The sequence below is a fragment of the Arachis duranensis genome, chromosome 10 (assembly GCF_000817695.3).
Source record: "Arachis duranensis cultivar V14167 chromosome 10, aradu.V14167.gnm2.J7QH, whole genome shotgun sequence".
NCBI classification, from domain to species: domain Eukaryota; kingdom Viridiplantae; phylum Streptophyta; class Magnoliopsida; order Fabales; family Fabaceae; genus Arachis; species Arachis duranensis.
The window spans coordinates 105,434,011-105,454,368 of record NC_029781.3 but is presented as its reverse complement, the minus strand read 5'-3'; the positions used below and the strand labels follow the sequence as shown (position 1 = coordinate 105,454,368).

At 34.2% G+C, this 20,358-nt stretch overlaps 2 protein-coding genes and 1 pseudogene across 2 annotated transcripts; all 3 read right to left on the bottom strand.

Moving 5' to 3' along the window:
* Positions 1-1,446: 1,446 nt before the first annotated feature.
* LOC107471797 (receptor-like protein EIX2) lies at positions 1,447-19,011 on the bottom strand. The gene is given in 5 exon segments (XM_052255222.1): positions 1,447-1,848; positions 1,851-4,404; positions 4,512-6,143; positions 18,375-18,612; positions 18,792-19,011. Coding segments are annotated over 3 exon segments (3,333 nt in total). The 5' UTR covers positions 5,184-6,143; positions 18,375-18,612; positions 18,792-19,011; the 3' UTR covers positions 1,447-1,741.
* On the bottom strand, positions 10,281-14,062 carry LOC107471801 (receptor-like protein EIX1; annotated as a pseudogene).
* On the bottom strand, positions 15,256-18,897 carry LOC107471802 (LRR receptor-like serine/threonine-protein kinase GSO1). The gene is given in 5 exon segments (XM_052255754.1): positions 15,256-16,978; positions 17,123-17,659; positions 17,661-17,902; positions 18,354-18,442; positions 18,803-18,897. Coding segments are annotated over 5 exon segments (2,556 nt in total). The 3' UTR covers positions 15,256-15,385.
* Positions 19,012-20,358: the final 1,347 nt, after the last annotated feature.

Below are 20,358 nucleotides of genomic sequence, written 5' to 3'. Positions count from 1 at the left end.
ATAGGTTAAGTATATCTACATTTAATTTCTTATATAAAATTACCTCAATGTTGTAATCTTTAGGAAAATACTTGGCACAAATTTTTTTCGTTGGACAAATTTTCTTAGTTGGTCTGGTTAGAAGAGTAAAATTTGATTCGAGGAAAACTCAATGGCTCATACCGGAAGAGCATGGAGGAAATAGGATCTTGGTACGGAGAGGTGCCAAGAAGAAGAGGGTTTCGAGAAGCATGAGAAGAATAAGGAGTTTTCAGGCGAGAAGCATGAGAAAAGTAATGAACTCTTTGGTTTTTAGAGGTTTTTTTGGGGTAAATATTAATTTGTGTTTTGTTGTTTTTTATTCTATTTTTTAGTTTTTTTTTAATTTGAAAATAGAAGTTGATTTGGCAAGATTTGAGTAGTTAAAATTTGGCAATATTTAATTAGTTGTTTCTAAAATTTTGCCACGTAAGCAATATTACTGACATGACGTTAGTAGAATAAGAGGAATAATTTAGAAATAATATGGTGCATGCTTATGTATCTACTTTTATATATTAAGAATAGATACATACTGATCATGAACAAGTCATGAATCATGATGGTTACTTTCTTGGAAGAAGCACAATGGAAAAATGAACCCAACCTTTACGTTCCAAGACCAAGAGTCAACTCTTGCATGTGTGGTACGGTCCCAGCAGTCTCCAAGTCTTTGAGCAAGTCTCTGTGAGTTTGTAATTATTGGTGGAGTAACAAATACGTGTTGGAAAAAACTGTGTACCAATCTGAGATGGATGTCCCTCTTTCTTAACCCAACGACTCATTGACTCTATCCCCTCTTCTTACGCCAACAACACTCAATGCTTATTTCCGATTCCTTTTTATTTGATCCTTGTGTTTTTCTCAAACTAATAATTTCAATTTTATAAAAGAGATATTATTCTCAACATAAAATACATATAGAACATGATTTTATCAGCTTGAGATGTGTCAATGTGAACAGATCAAATTGAAAGTAGCATTTCTTCAAGATCCGCATAGCCAATGCAAGCACCAAATAATGAAAGGGGAAAAAATTGAAAATTGATAGATAAAATTTTATTAAAATTAAGTTAAATTAGCATGAATAATAACATAGAAGGAGAATTTTCGATGGACCAAATTAAATTGAGGTAAACCAATGCTTTCACTTTTAAAATATATAAACAACAATGATAATGATACAAATCATGAAATCAGACGTAGATGATAAATCAGCTTTTGGTAACGCACAATTAAATGAATTTATTATGATATGTACGTGTAGAAGTATGCATATTCCCATATACAGATTTTAATAGTCTTATAAAATCTGGACATGAAGCATATGTATAATTTAGTCATTACACACTTTTGCATTTCTCATACTGCTTTTATGTTCTTCTTCTAAGAATGTTTCTTTTTCTTCTTCTTTTTAAAAACACCTGCTGTTAATTATTAGGAATCTAATCAAAAATTTTTGAATCTAACATGAGAAGCTAATTATAAACTTTTAAAATATAGAGATTTTTATTGAAAATTTGATAAAATTCTAAGAACCTATAATTTATTAAATTTAAATATATTGTTTAATGACTTTGTTACATATGTTGTTCTGTTTTATGCAGAGGCTCTTTCAGGAGATTAAACATCAAATGACAATCTCTATTTCAAATTCGTACATATACATACATATACATCAAACATGTTTCACTTTCTTTAATTTATTACCACGTTTGATTCTTCAAAATAAAAATAAAAACACACACGTGATCAAACAACAACACGGTTTCTCATCATCATCAACTTCTTCAATTTTGCCATTCTTATTGCAGTTGTGACATAGATCGTGTCGGCTAAATCTTCCACCCATCTGAAGTAAGCATGCCTCCAAGTTTTCTTGAACCACAAAGTCCCAATAACTCCCCAAAACCCAGTTGCAAAGCCAATTGCAATCACAAAGTAGAACAACCACTTTTCCAACTTATCTAAGTTGCTGTCTTCATCTTCAAATTCAGTGGTCCCATTAACTTGATGTGAATAACCACATTTGTTGGGTAGAAGAAATCCACAGAGATATGGGTTGTCAGCATAACTGGATGGATCATAAGTTAAAAACTGGTTATCTGTGGGAATTGGTCCAGAGAAGTTATTGTGTGACAAGTTTAAATGACTCAGTGATGTTAAAGCTGAGATGCTGCTTGGAATTGTGCCCGACAATTGGTTAGTTGAAACATCAAAGGATTCAAGTGATCTCATATCCCCTATCATGTTAGGGATATTTCCGATCAAATGATTGTTTGATAGATTCAGGCTATGCAATCCATCGAGCAACGTTATTCCTTTTGGAAAGGAGCCAACCAAATGATTTTGGGACAAGTCCATGATGACTACAAGCTTCAATATTCTTATATAGTCAAGTTCTCTTCCTTTCATGACTTCTATCACATCCTCAGTTTGCCAATCTATTGGAGAAGAAGCCGCGGGACTTGGAGGAGCGGAGAAAGCGGGACTTGGAGTAGATGAAGCAGGAGACAAATTGGGACCCTCAACAAAAGGGGAAGTAGGAGGCAAAGTGGGAGCCTCGGCAACAGGTGAAGTAGGAGACTCAAGAGTCATTCCTCGAAGATTGCCTATGCACCAAGGTATTGGACCATTTAAATTGTTGCAAGAAAGGTCCAGAATTTTAAGTGATGATAATTTGCATAGCTGTGAAGGAATGCCACCATTCAACATGTTTTGCCTCAATCTTAGGACTTGTAGTGAAGAAAATGTGCTCGCACTCCATGATGGGATGGTGCCAGAAAGTTGATTCTCTCCGAGATCCATAATCAACAACTGTGGCAAATTTCTCATAGATGCTAGAAACTCTCCATGAAAGTTGTTATTGTTCAAATGCAACCATGACAGAGTGGAAAGACTCCCAAATGAGCTTGGAACAGCTCCTGAGAGTTTGTTGAATGACAAATTTATTTCTTCCCATGCCATGTTATCCTTCCAACAATTGGGAATTTCACCAGATAGTCTATTCTTTGAAAGGTCAAGGATACTCAAATCAACTTGACACAATGATTTTGGAATTGAACCACTTATGAGGTTATTTCCCAGAAGCAAGTTATTCAAATTGGGCATTATATGACCAATATGTTCAGGAAGTGAGCCACTGATTTGATTATGGGAGATATTCAAATACCACATTTCTGATATAAACAAAGACCAACTTTTTTCCCCTGGAATGGGTCCATTCAAATGGTTTGAAGACAGATCCAGGGATGATAGATTCACAAGTTTTTGAAAATCAATACAAACTCTCCCATCTAGTTTATTCCTTGAAAGATCAAGCCAATTAAGATTTACAAGCTGGTTAAGACTTGTAGGGATAATTCCTTTTAAATTATTAATTGACAAATCAAGTTTAGTTAGATTTATAAGTTGACCAAGACTCGGAGGAATGGATCCCGTTAGATAATTCTTTGATACATCAAAATGTTGTAAATTTACAAGTTGCTCAAGATTTTGAGTAATGGTTCCATTAAATGAATTATTTGAAAGATCGACTACATGTAAATTTACAAATTGTCCCATGAAATCAGGAAGGTCCCCTTCTAACTTGTTGTTTGATAGATATAAAATTTTCAATTTCAGTAATTTTCCAAAAGTAGAGGGAATGGGACCATAGAAAAAATTATCTTGGAGATCAAGATTGCCTAGATTTTCAAGTTGTCCTAACCAAGATGGTAAATGATCATTAAATTCATTTTCACTCAAGTCAAGAATCTCTAAATCATGTCCAATGCAGGTAGATAAATCATTGTTTCCAATAGATTCTTTACGGAGTCTATTTCCTGCTATATATAACCTTTTTAGGTGACACATGCTTTCCAAAATGGATGAAATGGAGCATTCCCTAGATTTTAATTTATTAAATGAAAGATCGAGGTAGACAAGTTTCTTTAACTCAATAAACCAAGATGGAACTGAAGTCAAAGAGTTGCTAGAAAGGCCAAGGGACTCGATGGTAGTCATATTTTGTAAAGCAACTGGAATTGTACCGTGGAAGTTATTATATGAGAGAAAAAGATGCTTGAGTTTCTCAAACTTGTGAAACCAGGATGGAAGAGAGTCAAAATTGTTCCCAGAAAGGTATAAAAATTCAATGAAAGTTGCATTTTGGAAAGCATTTGGAATTGGGCCATAAATCCCACACCCTGAAAGATCAATATACTCAAGTTTCTTGAAGTTGCCAAACCAAGATGGAATTGAAAAAAGATGGTTCCAACGAAGATCAAGATACACAAGAGATGTCGTGTTTTGTAAAGCATCCAAATTTGACACACTAAATCCAATGTCGGCAAGACTTAGGAATTGAAGTTTAGGAGCACTGATGGTGAGATTAGTAATATTAACCTGAGCAAGGAAGAAGAAGAAGCAGCTTTGTCAAGTCCACAAATTATTAACCGTCGAAGTAATAAGTTAGGACAACAGATAGATATAACGGAAGCATGTTTAAACACCTGAACTCCATCGTAAGCCTGGTTCATGTCGAGGTGCTCCAGCAATGACAGTTGAGAAATCCAATTGATATTGCTGTCTGGTGAAAATCCATTAAAACTCAGACGAAGAAAGTGGAGGTTTGAGAGATTTCCAAGATTGCTGGGTATTCTCCCGCCAAAACCAGCTTCAGAGAGGGACAAATACCTCAGGCGTTGCATAGAACCAATGAACATGGGTATGGGACTCCGATAGAAGTCATTTCCACTCAAGTCCAAATGAGTCAAGTATTCCAGTTCCAGCAGCGATGAATTAACATTCCCAGCTTCTAAATGTTGATAGCCTAAAAGGTCACAGTTGTCCTCATCATCACTTCTTAACCAATATTCTCCTTCCCACATAGGTCTCCGGCATTTCACATAAGGAGTGGTAAGATCAAGCATGACAACATGACCAGTAACATTATCACAACCTATCCCTTTCCATCGGCAGCAGTCATCGCCATGCCATGAGGAAAGCATGTTTGATGAATCAGTCAGGGATGCTTTGAACTTCACAAGAGCTTGCCTCTCTCTTTCAAGACACGGAGAGTGGAGGAGAGTACTTGAATTTGCACAAATGTCTGCAATTTCAGCCATTACCATCACAAGTACCATTGTTGCGCATGCAGCAACATTTTGGTATCTAATTCCCATTTTCAGTGGAATATAAATAGCTATAATTGATGATATTTAATTTGTTAATGGCTTTCACTCCACTCACTCAACCACATTATATATACATAATCATGATAATGGAATAATCAATCAAACCAACATTTACGTTCCAAGAGTCTTGAGTATGTGTGGTAAAGTTTTAGTCTCCAATGCTTATCTTAAAAGTCTTTGAGCTATTCTCTCTCCGTTTCTAATTATTCCAGGAGTACCAAATACGCATGGAAAAAAATGTATATCAAATTTGTCTATTCTTTGCTATATCCTTGTCACTCTTTAAATCAATACGTAGATGTTTTTGACATGATTTGTATTTATTTTTTTCCTTCCTTGATAAACACGAGAAAACAAAGTAGGTAGCAATCAGAGATGGATGCCACTCTTTCGTTAATTTTGTTTTTATTTTTTTAATAGCAATGAATGAAGATATTCTATTATGATACGACTATGCTACGTGTACACCAAAATCAGTCACCAAAGTCAGCTACTAGTATAAAATATGTTAGAATATAAATACACATTGAAAATAAATAAAACTATACATGTATTTATATACAAATACATTGGTGGCTGATTTTGGTGGCTAATTTTAGTGTACGAATAGCATTTTTTATTATGATACTCTCAAGATACCAACAATAAGGAAGATAAATGATCAAGTTGAAATAGCATTCGTCCTTCAAGATGGGAATAGCTAATGCAAGCAGAAAGTATTATCAAGGAAGGGAGCAAAGAAGAGAGGGATGAGAGATGGAGCAGCATGGGGCACATGATCTGGGCTATATGGAAGACGAGAAATGCAGCAATATTTCACAATCTAAAAGCAGAGCCTCTAAGCACTATAATCCAAGCTAGAGTACAAGAAAGCCAAGGATACCACAGAGCAAATAGAATCAAAGGCAGTTAAAAGAGGAAGCATACCAGTAAAGTGGAGGCCACCGCCTAAGGCCAACCTGCTTGAAGACAAAAGGCAAAATGAAGGATAAATCAAGTAAAATATACAAAAAAAAATTAAAAATATATATATGTTGAAGAATCCATCAACGGAGCCAAAGATACACAGCGGAAGCATCAATATGAAAGGAGCAGCAAAGGGGAGAAACAAGAAAAGAAAAGAAAAGAAAAGGGATACCTTGTGCAAACAACAGCGAAGATAGAAGAAGAAAGTGCAGTGGCATCGTTTCAACAACAGAGCTGCAACAGCGTCCATTATTAGATAGCGAGGGTCCTCCTTCCATTAGCGCCGGAGCAACGCAGCGAGCATGGTCGCAGTCAACAGCGGAGCTGCAGCAGCGTCCGCCTATTCTAACAAACTTTGATGTTTGCTTTGGGGAGTTAGATTCTGGTGTTCAGCAGCTTAGGTGAGAGTCTGAGAGTTATGTTTAGAGGGAGAGGTTGTTTGAATTAGGGAGGGTAGGCGCTGCGGTTTCTGGGGTTCGGGTTGGGCAAGTGTGTGGGCCGGGTTCGTTCACCATGTCCAAAAAATAACTAATTTAGGATTGCATATAAGATTATTTAATCAATAATACGATAAAAATAGTGAACGTCAATTAAGCTGTGTTTGTTTACAGATATCAGATAAAAATTATATTGAGACATAAAATTATTTTTAACAGATAAGACATAGATAAAAATATTATGACCAGAGATCTGAAATAGTATATTTTGTATTAATTCTGACATAAAAGACACAAAAACACTAACAAAAAATACAATTTATTTTTTATTTTTTTATTATTTTTATTAATTTTTTATTATTATTTTTTTAAATTTTTTGAATGAAAAAAATAAAAATAAATTAAATTTCTATAATTTGTTCTATTTTATCATCAATATAAGAATACTAAATTTTATATCTCTATTTTTTATATCTTATCTTATTCTGTTATTAGAAACAAATGCAGCCTTAATTACCATATTAAAAAAAGTTGCCTCTAATACTGATAATATAGTAAGAATATTTCTTTCTATAACCATTTTTTTTGTATTTTTGTTTTTATTATTTTAGGATTTTTGTTTAAGTTTGTATAATATTTGACTTCAAGCTATTTAGCACATGTTTGCTCTATTAGTCTATTTGAAAAAAATTTTAACTTCTAATTTTGAAAGTCGTTTATCAAAATTAATCTTCAAAATATAATTTTTAAAAATTATAAACAAAATTTCAGTAAATCAAACTAAAAGTGATTTTCAATAAGTATAAGTAACATAGCTGTGTTTAGTAAAATAAATTTTAAAATTATTATAATAGACATAAATAGATAAAGAGTTTGAATGTGAATGTAATTAGGCCTTAATTTTTTTTTTGTCATTTTTCATTATATTTCTCAACCTAATTGGCTAATATGTACACAAAATAATATTCGAAATTTCGACACTTGCTTAAATAAATGAATGAGTAAACTAATCATTTGATGAACCAAGTTAAATTTTTGGCATCAATAATTAGTTAGGGATAAATTCATATATTTATTAATACATGATCTTATTATTAAGTTTTTCAATTTTTTAAAAAGAAAAATATCTCACCATTTTGAAAATCATCTCTAATTTTTCAAAACTACAAAAAATAAATTTTTTAAATTTACCAAACTAGACCTAAGTACGAAAGAGGAAAAAAAATGAAAATCAATAGATAAAGCTTTAGTAACATTAAGTTAAATTAGCATGAATAATATAAAAGGAACATTTTCGATGTACCAAATTAAATTGAGATAATCCATGCAATCACTTTTAAAAAATATAAGGAAAAATATATGGAACTAACTAATAATCAGCCACGAATGGAACAACATAATTAATTATAATTAGTTTTATTAATTTATAATTTAATTTGTTTTCTAAATTATTGTTGACCACATTCAAAACATGAGGAAAGATACGCTGGTGATAGGAGAGAATCACGGAACAGATGCTTTGATCATTCATTAGTTGGTTCCATATAATTAATTATGTTTTATTAATGCGTAACACATAAAACATAGAAATCATATCCAAAACCATCTAAACATCCGTGTACCTATCAGTAGCAACATCCGGTTAAAGTCACCGGTGCCTCTGACCAGTTGGCTGATTCTTTGTTTATCTAGAGTTGTTTCCTAGCATTGTTGAAAATATAAACAACAATGATAATCATACAAGAGAATCAAATGTACGTAGAACGTTAATTGCTACTATGTCACTTCTACCTTATCCAGCCCTTATTTGTGTGTCCCAATGATGTATTCATAGGTTAAGAGTTTTACTGTTGTTTCATGTTTTATCACCTTGTTACAGGTTATGAATCCAATTCATGAAAATGCAACTCATGAAATATATGCATATTCCCATGGGAAGTTTTCAGTAGTGACTCATGTAGTATATTCTATTAGTAATTCTTGTTCTTATATAATTTGCTTACAACATATTCTTATATTCGTGTAATCTACTGGTTCCATGCATGAGATCTTGAATGGATGTTTAATGTGCATGTTTGTTATATGCTGAGAAGTGAGAACAGAGGAAACTGTTTTACTGAATTAAATATTGCTCTGGCAAATGATGCTAGGTGGGTTTCAATGTTTCATCACTACAGGATTTGAATGTGAAAAATGCATAATCAGAAGAAAAGTTTTCCAAAATGGATTGTTCAATGCTCCTTCTTGTGTCCATGCATTTGATCAAGGAATTAGAGAAATTCAGTTTATTAATATCAACTAACCAACAAAAGATAAAAGCTGCAGTGCTGCACCAACATCTTCAACAGAATGCTTGGTTTTTGAATCAGCATTAGGAAATATTAGAGTCATATGAAAACCATGGAAGATGATTTTTTGCTGATTGTGAAAAAACTAAAATGAATAGCACAAGTATTGAAGTGCAATGAATACATAATTTATACACTATAATGTTTGTGACTAATTAGTAGTTTTAGTTCACATCTAACAAACTTGGAAAGATATAACTGAATCTTAATCTCAATTACATAGTGTGACATAGATAGAGGGAGATGTGGCATCACTCTTTAATTTATCTTTATGCTCATGAGTTTTGATTATTATAATTACTAACATAATAACATCAGGTTCATTTGCACTGCAGAAGATATACCACACAAGTTCACTAGCAAATATGGTGGTGGTGTGAAAAATCCAGTGTACCTGAAGCCTCCAGATGGCACTCAATGGAAAGTACATTGGACTCAGCATGATGATCAGATTTTAGTTGAAAAGGGTTGGAAAGAGTTTGCTGCTTATTATTCTCTGGATCATGGCCACTTGATGCGGTTTGAGTACAATGGAACTTCTTGTTTTGAGGTACACATACTTGACATGAGTGGCCTTGAAATACACCATCATTTCAATAACCGGATCGACAATGATTTGGTTGAGACTTAGAATGAGCTACCACCACAATGTTGGAGCAGAGAGCGGAAAAGATTGAAAACACCATTATCATTATCATTGCCTTTTACAAGTAAGCAATTGAGAATTGCCACAGAAACCAGAGAAGTGGAAGGGGGTAGTCAATAATTCCATCTGTCTTTCATCGTTCAGATGGTATGCTTCTTTTATGATCGAATCAGTGTTCATTTTGTTGATTCAACTGATCTTTTTTTTTGTGGCTAAATGCATAGAGATTGTTATTCTTAGCATGTTTTGGATTTAAACATATCTACAATTGATTTTCATCCAAACATACTACAAATCTTAATGGTATGTTTGAATTATGGTTTTTCTTATTTACTTTCTTTATATATACAAAGCCACCAAAAGGAAAAAAGAAAGATTCTAAATCTCTGATTAACCAACCTTTGCAACACTTACAACATCAGAGGCCAGATCTCAGGCCAATGGAAGTTACTGCTGCATTGAATCAAGGTTCAGAGAAAATTACATCAAAAGGAATTTAAGAAAATTGGAGCATCAAAAGAGGTGAGTTGCAGAAGGGAGCTATTAACACAACTTCAATTTATAACTTTGTTAGATATGTTGTACTGTTTTATGCAGAGGTTCTTCAGGAGATTAAACATCAAATGACAATCTCTATTACAAATTCATGCATACACATACATTCATACATGCATCAAACATCATTCACTTTCCTTAATTTATTTCCACTTTTGATTCTTCAAAATAAAAATAAAAACACACACATGAATACATGATCAAGCAACAACACGGCTTCTCATCATCATCCACTTCTTCAATTTTTCCATTCTTATTGCAGTTGTGACATAGATCGTGTCGGCTAAATCTTCCACCCCTCTGAAGTAAGCATGTCTCCAAGTTTTCTTGAACCACAAAGTGCCAATAACTCCCCAAAACCCAGTTGCAAAGCCAATTACAATGACAAAGTAGAACAACCACTTTTCCAACTTATCTAAGTTGCTGCCTTCATCTTCAAATTCGCTGCTCCCATGATCTTCATGTAAATAACCACATTTGTTGGGTAGAGGAGATCCACAAAGATATGGGTTGCCAGCATAACTCGATGAATCAAAAGTTGGAAACTGGTTTTCTGTGGGAATTGGTCCAGAGAAGTTATTATAGGACAAGTTTAAATGACTTAGTGATGTTAAAGCTGACATGCTGCTTGGAATTGTGCCCGAGAGTTGATTACTTGAAACATCAAAGGATTCAAGTGATCTCATATCCCCTATCTTGTTAGGGATCTTTCCGATCAAATGATTGTTTGATAGATTCAAGCTATGCAATCCGTCGAGCAATGCTATTCCTTTCGGAATGGAGCCAACCAAATTATTCTCGGACAAATCCATGTGGACTAAAAGCTTCAAGATTCTTATGTAGTCAAGTTCTCTTCCTTTCACGACTTCTTTGACATTCTCAGTTTGCCAATTTTTTACAGGAGTCTCAGGAGCAGGTGCATCGAAAGCTGCATCCTCAACAGGTATAGCAGGAGGCAAAGCGGGAGCCTCAGCAACAGGTGAAGTAGGAGGCAAAGTGGGAACTTGAAGAGTCATTCCTCGAAGATTGCGTATGCACCAAGGTATTGAACCATTTAAATTGTTGCGGGAAAGGTCCAAGATTTTAAGTGATGATAGTTCACATATCTGTGAAGGAATACTACCACTTAGCATGTTTTGCCGCAATCTTAGAATTTGTAGTGAAGAAAGTATGTTCGTACTCCATGATGGGATGGTGCCAGAAAGCTGATTCTCTCCGAGATCCATAATCAACAACTGTGTCAAATTTCTCACAGATGCTAGAAACTCTCCTTGAAGATTGTTATTGTTCAAATGCAACCAAAAGAGAGAGGAAAGATTTCCAAGTGAGCTTGGAACAGCCCCTGAGAGTTTGTTAGATGACAAATTTATTTCTTTCCATGCTTTGTTATCCTTCCAACAATTGGGAATTTTTCCAGATATTCTGTTCTTTGAAAGGTCAAGGATACTCAAGTGCTTATTTTGGCACAATGATTTTGGAATTGAGCCATTTATAAGGTTATTTCCAAGAATCAAGTTCTCCAAATAATGCATTATACCACCAATATGTTTAGGAAGTGAGCCACTGATTTGATTATGGGACAAATTGAAATACCAAATGTCTGAAGTAATCAAAGGCCAACTCTCTTCCATTGTAATGGTTCCATCCAAATTGTTTGAAGATAGATCCACAAATTTTTGAAAATCAATACAAATTCTGCCATCTAGCTTATTTCTTGAAAGATCAAGTGTATGCAGGTTTACAACTTGATTGAGTCCCTTAGGAATGGAGCCATTCAAAAAGTTATTTGAAAAATTAAGGCTAGTTACACTTACGAGTTGATCAACACTCGTAGGAATGGTTCCCGTCAAATAATTCTTTGAGAGATCAATAAATTGTAAATTTACAAGTTGTCCAATATTTTCAGGAATTGTTCCCATTAAAGAATTATTTGAGACATAAAGAGTCTGTAAATTTACAAGTTGTCCAAGATTTTGAGGAATGATTCCCTTCAAATAATTATTTGAGAGATCAAGAAATTGTAACTTTACAAGTTCTCCAATATCTTGAGGAATGGTTCCCATTAAATAATTATTTGAGACATCAAAATGCTGTAAATTTACAAGTTTTTCAAGATTTTGAGGAATGATTCCCTTTAAATAATTATTTGAGACATCAAAAATCTATAAATTTACAAGTTTTCCAAGATTTTGAGGAATGATTCCCCTTAAATAATTACTTGAGACATCAAAAAGTCGTAAATTTACAAGTTGTCCAAGATTTTTAGTAATGGTTCCATTAAATAAATTTTTTGAAAGATCGACGACCTGTAAATTTACAGGTTGTCCCAATGAATTAGGAAGGTCCCCTTCTAACTTGTTGTTGTATAGATATAAATTTTTCAATTTTAGTAATTTTCCAAAAGAAGAGGGAATGGAACCATAGAAAAAATTATCTTGGAGACAAAGGCTACCCAGATTTTCAAGTTGTCCAAACCAAGATGGCAATTGATCACTAAATCCATTTTGACTCAAGTCAAGATTCTCCAAATCATGTCTAATGCAGGTAGACAAATCATTATTTCCAATGGATATTCGGAGTCTATTTCTTGATAAATCTAACCTTTTTAGGTGACACATATTTTCCAAAATGGAAGAAATGGAACATTCCATCGATGTTAATTTATTACTTGAAAGTCTGAGGTAGACAAGTTTCTTTAACTCAATAAACCAAGATGGAATTGAAGTAAAAGAATTGTGAGAAAGGCAAAGGGACTCAATGCTACTCATATTTTGTAAAGCATTGGGAATTGGACCCTGGAAGTTATTAGATGAAAGATAAAGATGCTTAAGTTTCTCAAATTTGTGAAACCAGAATGGAAGAGAGTCGAAGTTGTTCCCAGAAAGGCTCAAAGATTCAATGGAAGTTGTATTTTGCAAAGCATTTAGAATTGGGGCATGAAGCCCACAGCCGGAAAGATCAAGATACCCAAGTTTCTTGAAGTTGCCAAGCCAAGATGAAATTGAAAAAAGATCGTTCTGTTGAAGATTAAGATACACAAGAGATGTCATGTTTTGTAAAGCATTTGGACTTGACAGTGTAAGTCCATTGCCGGCAAGACTTAGGAATTGAAGTTTTGGAGCATTGATGGTGTGATCAACCTGAGCGAAGAACAAGAAGCAACTTTGTCATGTCCACAAATTATTAACCATCCAAGTAATAAGTTAGGACAAATACCTGAAACGCATAGTAATTAGAGCTCATATCAAGGTGTTCCAGCAATGGCAGTTGAGAAATCCAATTGATGTTGCTGTCTCGTGAAAATTCATTGTCACTCAAATCAAGAAAGTGGAAGTTGGTGAGATTTCCAAGATTGCTGGGTATTCTCCCACTTAAATAAGCACGAGAGAGGGACAAATACCTCAGGCGTTGCATAGAACAAATAAACATCGGTATGGGACTCCAATACAAGTTATTTCCACTCAAGTCCAAATGAGTCAAGTATTCCAGTTCCAGTAGGGACGAATTAACATTCCTTGCTTCCAAATATTGATCGCTGAAATCGTAGTCATATTCACTTGACACCAACTCATCATGATGAACAAAGTTTTCCGGCAGGTATTCAGTTTGTGGCACGGATCTCGACCATTTCACATAAGGAGTAGCGAGATCAAGCATGACAACGTGACCGGTAACATTGTCACAACCGATCCCTTTCCATCGGCAGCAGTCATCGCCATGCCATGAGGAAAGCATGTTTGATGAATCATTCAGGGATGCTTTGAACTTCACAAGAGCTTGCCTCTCTCTTTCAACACAGGAAGGGTGGAGGAGAGTCGTTGAATTTGCAGAAATGCATAACTCTGCAATTTCAACCACCACCACCACAAGTACCAATACTGTGCATGCAGTAACACTTTGGTATCTAACTCTCATTTTCAGTGGAATATAAATAGATATTATTGATGATATCTGATTTGTTAGTGCCTTTCACTCGACTCTCTCAATCACATTATATATATACATACTCATCATGAACAAGTCATGAATAATAATGGTTACTTTCTTGGAAGAAGCACAATGGAAAATGAACCCAACCTTTATGTTCCAAGACCAAGAGTCAACTCTTGCATGTGTGGTTCGGTCCCTGTCTCCAAATCTTTGAGGCTACTTTGAACAAGTCTCTGTGAGTTTGCAATTATTGGAAAAATATGTGTACCAATCTGAGATGGATGTCCCTCTTTCTTTTCATTTTGCATGTGTGTGGTCCCTTAACCCAACGACTCATTGACTCTATCCCCTCTTCTTACGCCAACAACACTCGATGCTTATTTTCGATTCCTTTTTATTTGATCCTTGTGTTATTTTCAAACTAACAATTTCACTTTTATTTAAGAGATATTATTCTCAATATAAAATACATATAGAACATGATCTTATCAGATTCAGATGTGTCAATGCGAACAGAACAAATTGAAAGTAGCATTTCTTCAAGATACGCATAGCCAATGCAAGCACCAAATAATGGAAGGGGAAAAAATGAAAATCGATAGATAAATTTTTTTAAAAATTAAGTTAAATTAGCATGAATAATAACATAGAAGGAGCATTTTCGATGGACCAAATTAAATTGAGGTAAACCAATGCTTTCACTTTTAAAATGTATAAACAACAATGATAATCATACAAATCATGAAATCAAACATGGATGATCAAGCAGCTTTTGGTAACGCACAATTAAATGAATTTATTATGATATGTACGTGTAGAAATATGCATATTCCAATATACAGATTTTAATAGTCTTATAAAAACTGGACATGAAGCATATGTATGATTTAGTCATTACACACTTTTGCATTTCTCATACTGCTTTTATGTTCTTCTAAGAATGTTTCTTTTTCTTTTTAACAGCACCTGTTGTTAATTATTAGGAATCTAATCGAAAATTTTTGTATCTAACATGAGAAGTTAATTATAAACTTTTAAACTACAAAGATTTTTATTGAAAATTTGATAAAATTCTAAGAACCTATAATTTATTAAATTTAAATATATTGTTTAATGACTTAGTGTTTAATGACTTTGTCACATATGTTGTTCTGTTTTATGCAGAGGCTCTTTCAGGAGATTAAACATCAAATGACAATCTATATTTCAAATTCGTACATATACATACATATACGTCAAACATGTTTCATTTTCCTTAATTTATTACCACTTTTGATGCCTCAAATAAAAATAAAAACACACACATGATCAAACAACAACACGGTTTCTCATCATCATCATCCACTTCTTCAATTTTGCCATTCTTATTGCAGTTGTGACATAGATCGTGTCAGCTAAATCTTCCACCCATCTGAAGTAAGCATGCCTCCAAGTTTTCTTGAACCACAAAGTCCCAATAACTCCCCAAAACCCAGTTGCAAAGCCAATTGCAATGACAAAGTAGAACAACCACTTTTCCAACTTATCTAAGTTGCTGTCTTCATCTTCAAATTCACTTCCCCCATAAACTTGGTGTGAATAACCACATTTGTTGGGTAGAGGAAATCCACAAAGATATGGGTTGCCAGCATAACTCGATGAATCATAAGTTAAAAACTGATTATCTGTGGGAATTGGTCCAGAGAAGTTATTATATGACAAGTTTAAATGACTTAGTGATGTTAAAGCTGGCATGTTGCTTGGAATTGTGCCTGAGAGTTGGTTACTTGAAACATCAAAGGATTCAAGTGATTCCATATTCTCTATCATCTCAGGGATCTCTCCCGTCAAATGATTGTTTGATAGATTCAAGCCAAGCAATCCATTGAGCATCGTTATTCCTATTGGAATGGAGCCAACCAAATTATTCTCGGACAAATCCATGATGACTACAAGCTTCAAGATTTTTATGTAGTCAAGTTCTCTTCCTTCCATGACTTCTATGACATCCTCAGTTTGCCAATCTTTTGGAGTGTCAGGAGGAGATGGAGGGGGAGGTGGAGGTAGATATGGAGGTGGAGGTGGAGGTAGAGGTGGAGGTGGAGGTGGAGGAGGAGACAAAAATGGTGGAGGCGGAGACAAATGAGATGGAGTGCGAGACAAAAAACGACCTACATTAACAATTGAAGCAAGAGGCAAAGTGGGATACCCAGCAACTGGTGAAGTAGGAGACAAAGTGGGACTCTTAAGAGTCATTCCTCGAAGATTGCCTATACACCAAGGTATTGGACCGTTTAAATTGTTGCGAGAAAGATCCAGGATTTTAAGCGATAATAGTTGGCATATTTGTGAAGGAATGCTACCGCTCAACATGTTATTTCGCAACCTTAGAATTTGTAGTGAGGAAAATGTGTTAGCAGTCCACCATGATGGAATGGTGCCAGAAAGTTGATTCTCTCCGAGATCCATTATCAACAACTGTGGTAAATTTGTCACAGACGCTAGAAACTCTCCATGAAGGCTATTGTTATTCAAATGCAACCATGATAAAGAGGAAAGATTCCCAAATGAGCTTGGAAAAGTACCTGAGAGTTTGTTGGATGACAAATTTATTTCTTCCCATGCTTTGTTATCCTTCCAACAATTGGGGATTTTACCAGATAGCCTGTTCTTTGAAAGGTCAAGGATACTCAACTGGTCATTTTGGCATAATGATTTTGGAATTGAACCATTTATGAGGTTATTTCCAAGAAGCAAGTACTTCAAATTGGGCATTATATGACCAATATGTTCAGGAAGCGAGCCACTCATTTGATTATGGGAGAGATTCAGATACGACACTTCTGAGATAATCAAAGGCCACCTTTCTTCCGCTGTAATGGTTCCATCCAATTTATTTGATGATAGATCCAAGTATGATAGTTTCACAAGTTTTTGAAAATCAATACAAATTCTCCCATCTAGTTTATTCCTTGAAAGATCAAGTGTATGCAGATTTACAAGTTGATTAAGTCCCTTTGGAATGGAGCCATTTAAAAAATTATTTGAAAAATGAAGGCTAGTTACATTTACAAGTTGATCAAGATTTCTAGGAATGGTTCCCATCAAATAATTATTTGAGAGATCAAGAACTTGTAAATTTTCAAGTTGGCCAAGACTTTGAGGAATGATTCCCGTTAAATAATTATTTGAAACATTAAGAACATATAAATTTATAAGTTGGCTAAGGCTTTGAGGAATGGTTCCCTTCAAATAATTATTTGAGACATCAAGAACTTTTAAATTTACTAGTTGTCCAAGATTTTGACTGATGGTTCCATTAAAAAAATTATTTGAAAATTCGACAACTTGTAAATTTACTAGTTGTCCCAGGGAATCTGGAAGGCCTCCTTCTAACTTGTTGTTAGATAGATATAAATTTTTCAATTTCAGTAATTTTCCAAAAGAAGATGGAAAGATACCATAAAAAAGGTTTCCTTCAAGATAAAGGTTGCCTAGATTTTCAAGTTGTCCTAACCAAGATGGCAAATGAGCATTAAATCTATTTCCACCTAAATCAAGATTCTCTAAATCATGTCTCATGCAGGTAGACAAATCATTGTTTCCACTTTCCAATGGAATCTTTTCGGAGTCTATTTCCTGTTAAATATAACCTTTTTAGGTGACACATATTTTTTAAAATAGATGAAATGGAACATTCCATCGATCTTAATTCATTAAATGAAAGATCAAGGTAGACAAGTGTTTTTAACTCAACAAGCCAAGATGGAACTGAAGTGAAAGTGTTGCGAGAAAGGTCAAGGGACTCAATGGTAGTCATGTTTTGTAAAGTTTCAGTCTCCAATGCTTATCTTAAAAGTCTTTGAGCTATTCTCTCTCAGTTTCTAATTATGCCAGGAGTATCAAATACGCGTGGAAAAAAATGTATATCAAATTTGTCTAATTCTTTGTTATATTAAAAGTGGAATGATAATATCTTCTCACGATAAATGATCAAGTTGAAAGTAGCATTCGTCCTTCAAGATGGGAATAGCTAATGCAAGCAGAAAGTATTATGAATGGGAGAATGGATGAGAGAGAATTGGCACAAATTCAAGGAAGGGAGCAAAGAAGAGAGGGATGACAGATGGAGCAGCATGGGGCACATGATCTGGGCTATATGGAAGACGAGAAATGCAGCAATATTTCACAATCTAAAAGCAGAGCCTCTAAGCACTATAATCCAAGCTAGAGTACAAGAAAGCCAGGGATACCACAGAGCAAATAGAATCAAAGGCAGTTAAAAGAGGAAGCATACCAGTAAAGTGGAGGCCACCACCCAAAGAATGCCTCGAGATCAACACAGATGCAGCGTTCTCAGAGCACAGCAAAACAGGGGTGATGGAACTGCAAGAAAAATCAGGGCAAGCTCAGCTCACACGATAACAAATCTAATGAAGACAGGGAATCTTCAGCCAAGCTCAGGAAACTCATCAATGCAGAGAAGCCAAGGAGAACTCCTCCCATTAGCAGAGACACCAACTTGACAGGGAAGCGCCAGAGCCACTAAGGCCAACCTGCTTGAAGACAAATGGCAAAATGAAGGATAAATAAAGTAAAATATACAAAAAAAAATTAAAAATATATATATGTTGAAGAATCCATCAACGGAGCCAAAGATACACAGCGGAAGCATCAATATGAAAGGAGCAGCAAAGGGGAGAAACAAGAAAAGAAAAGAAAAGAAAAGGGATACCTTGTGCAAACAACAGCGAAGATAGAAGAAGAAAGTGCAGTGGCATCGTTTCAACAACAGAGCTGCAACAGCGTCCATGATTAGATAGCGAGGGTCCTCCTTCCATTAGCGCCGGAGCAACGCAGCGAGCATGGTCGCAGTCAACAGCGGAGCTGCAGCAGCGTCCGGCTATTCTAACGAACTTTGATGTTTGCTTTGGGGAGTTAGATTCTGGTGTTCAGCAGCTTAGGTGAGAGAGTTATGTTTAAACTTTAAAGGGTGAGGTTGTTTGAATTAGGGAGGGTAGGCTCTGCGGTTTCTGGGGCTCGGGTTGGGTAAGTGTGTGGGCCGGGTTCGTTCACCATGTCCAAACAAAATAACTAGTTTAGGATTGCATATAAGATTATTTAATCAATAATACAATAAAAATAGTGAACGTCAATTAGGCTATGTTTATTTATAGGAATGCGAATTATGCGATACTGTAATAGAAACATGAGACAGAAAATTATATTTAACAGATAAAATATAGATAAAGATATTGTGACAAGAGATACTGAATTAGTATATTTTGTGTTTATTCTGATATAAAGGACACAAAGATACTAACAAAAAATACAATTTATTTTTTATTTTTCTTTTATTATTCTTGTTAATTTTTTATAATTATATTTTTTATTATCATATTTTTTTTGAATTTTTTAAATAAAAATAAATTAAATTTCTATAATTTTTTCTGTTTTATCATTAATATAAAAATACTAAATTCTATATCTCTATTTTTTATATCTTATCTTATCCTATTATTATACCATATTAAAAAAAGTTACATCTGATAATATAATAAAGAATATTTCTTCCTATAACCATTTTTTTGTATTTTTGTTTTATTATTTTAGGATTTTTTGTTTAAGTTTGTATAATATTTGACTTCAAGCTATTTAGCACATGTTTGCTCTATTAGTCTATTTGAAAAAATTTTTAACTTTTCATTTTGTAAGTAGTTTATCAAAATTGATCTTCAAAATATAATTTTTAAAAATTATAAAAAAATTCAGTAAATCAAACTAAAAGTGATTTTCAATAAGTATAAGTAATATAACTATGTTTAGTAAAATAAATTTTAAAATTATTATAATAGACATAAATAGATAAAAAGTTTGAATGTGAATGTAATTAGATCTTAACTTTTTTTGTTATTTTTCACTATATCTCTCGATCTAATTGGCTAATGTGTACACAAAACTAGGGGTGGCAACGGGGCGGGTAGGGTGAGTTTTTGCTTTATCCGACCCCGTTCTGCCGTACAACAACCAGTATAGAATCCGTCCCTCTTCTATTCGCGGGTAGTAAAACGTTCAACCCTAATCCGCTCCTGCGGGTACTCGCCCCTGTAATTATTAAAATCCAATAAATAAAATTAAATTTTAAAATTTATATAATCATCATCACATACATAACATAAATTAAAGTAAAAATTTAAATATGATACAATATTATTAATCATTTACTAATTATTTTACATATATTATACATATTATATATATAGCGGGACAAGTATTACCTAAACCCGATCCCGTCCCCGCCC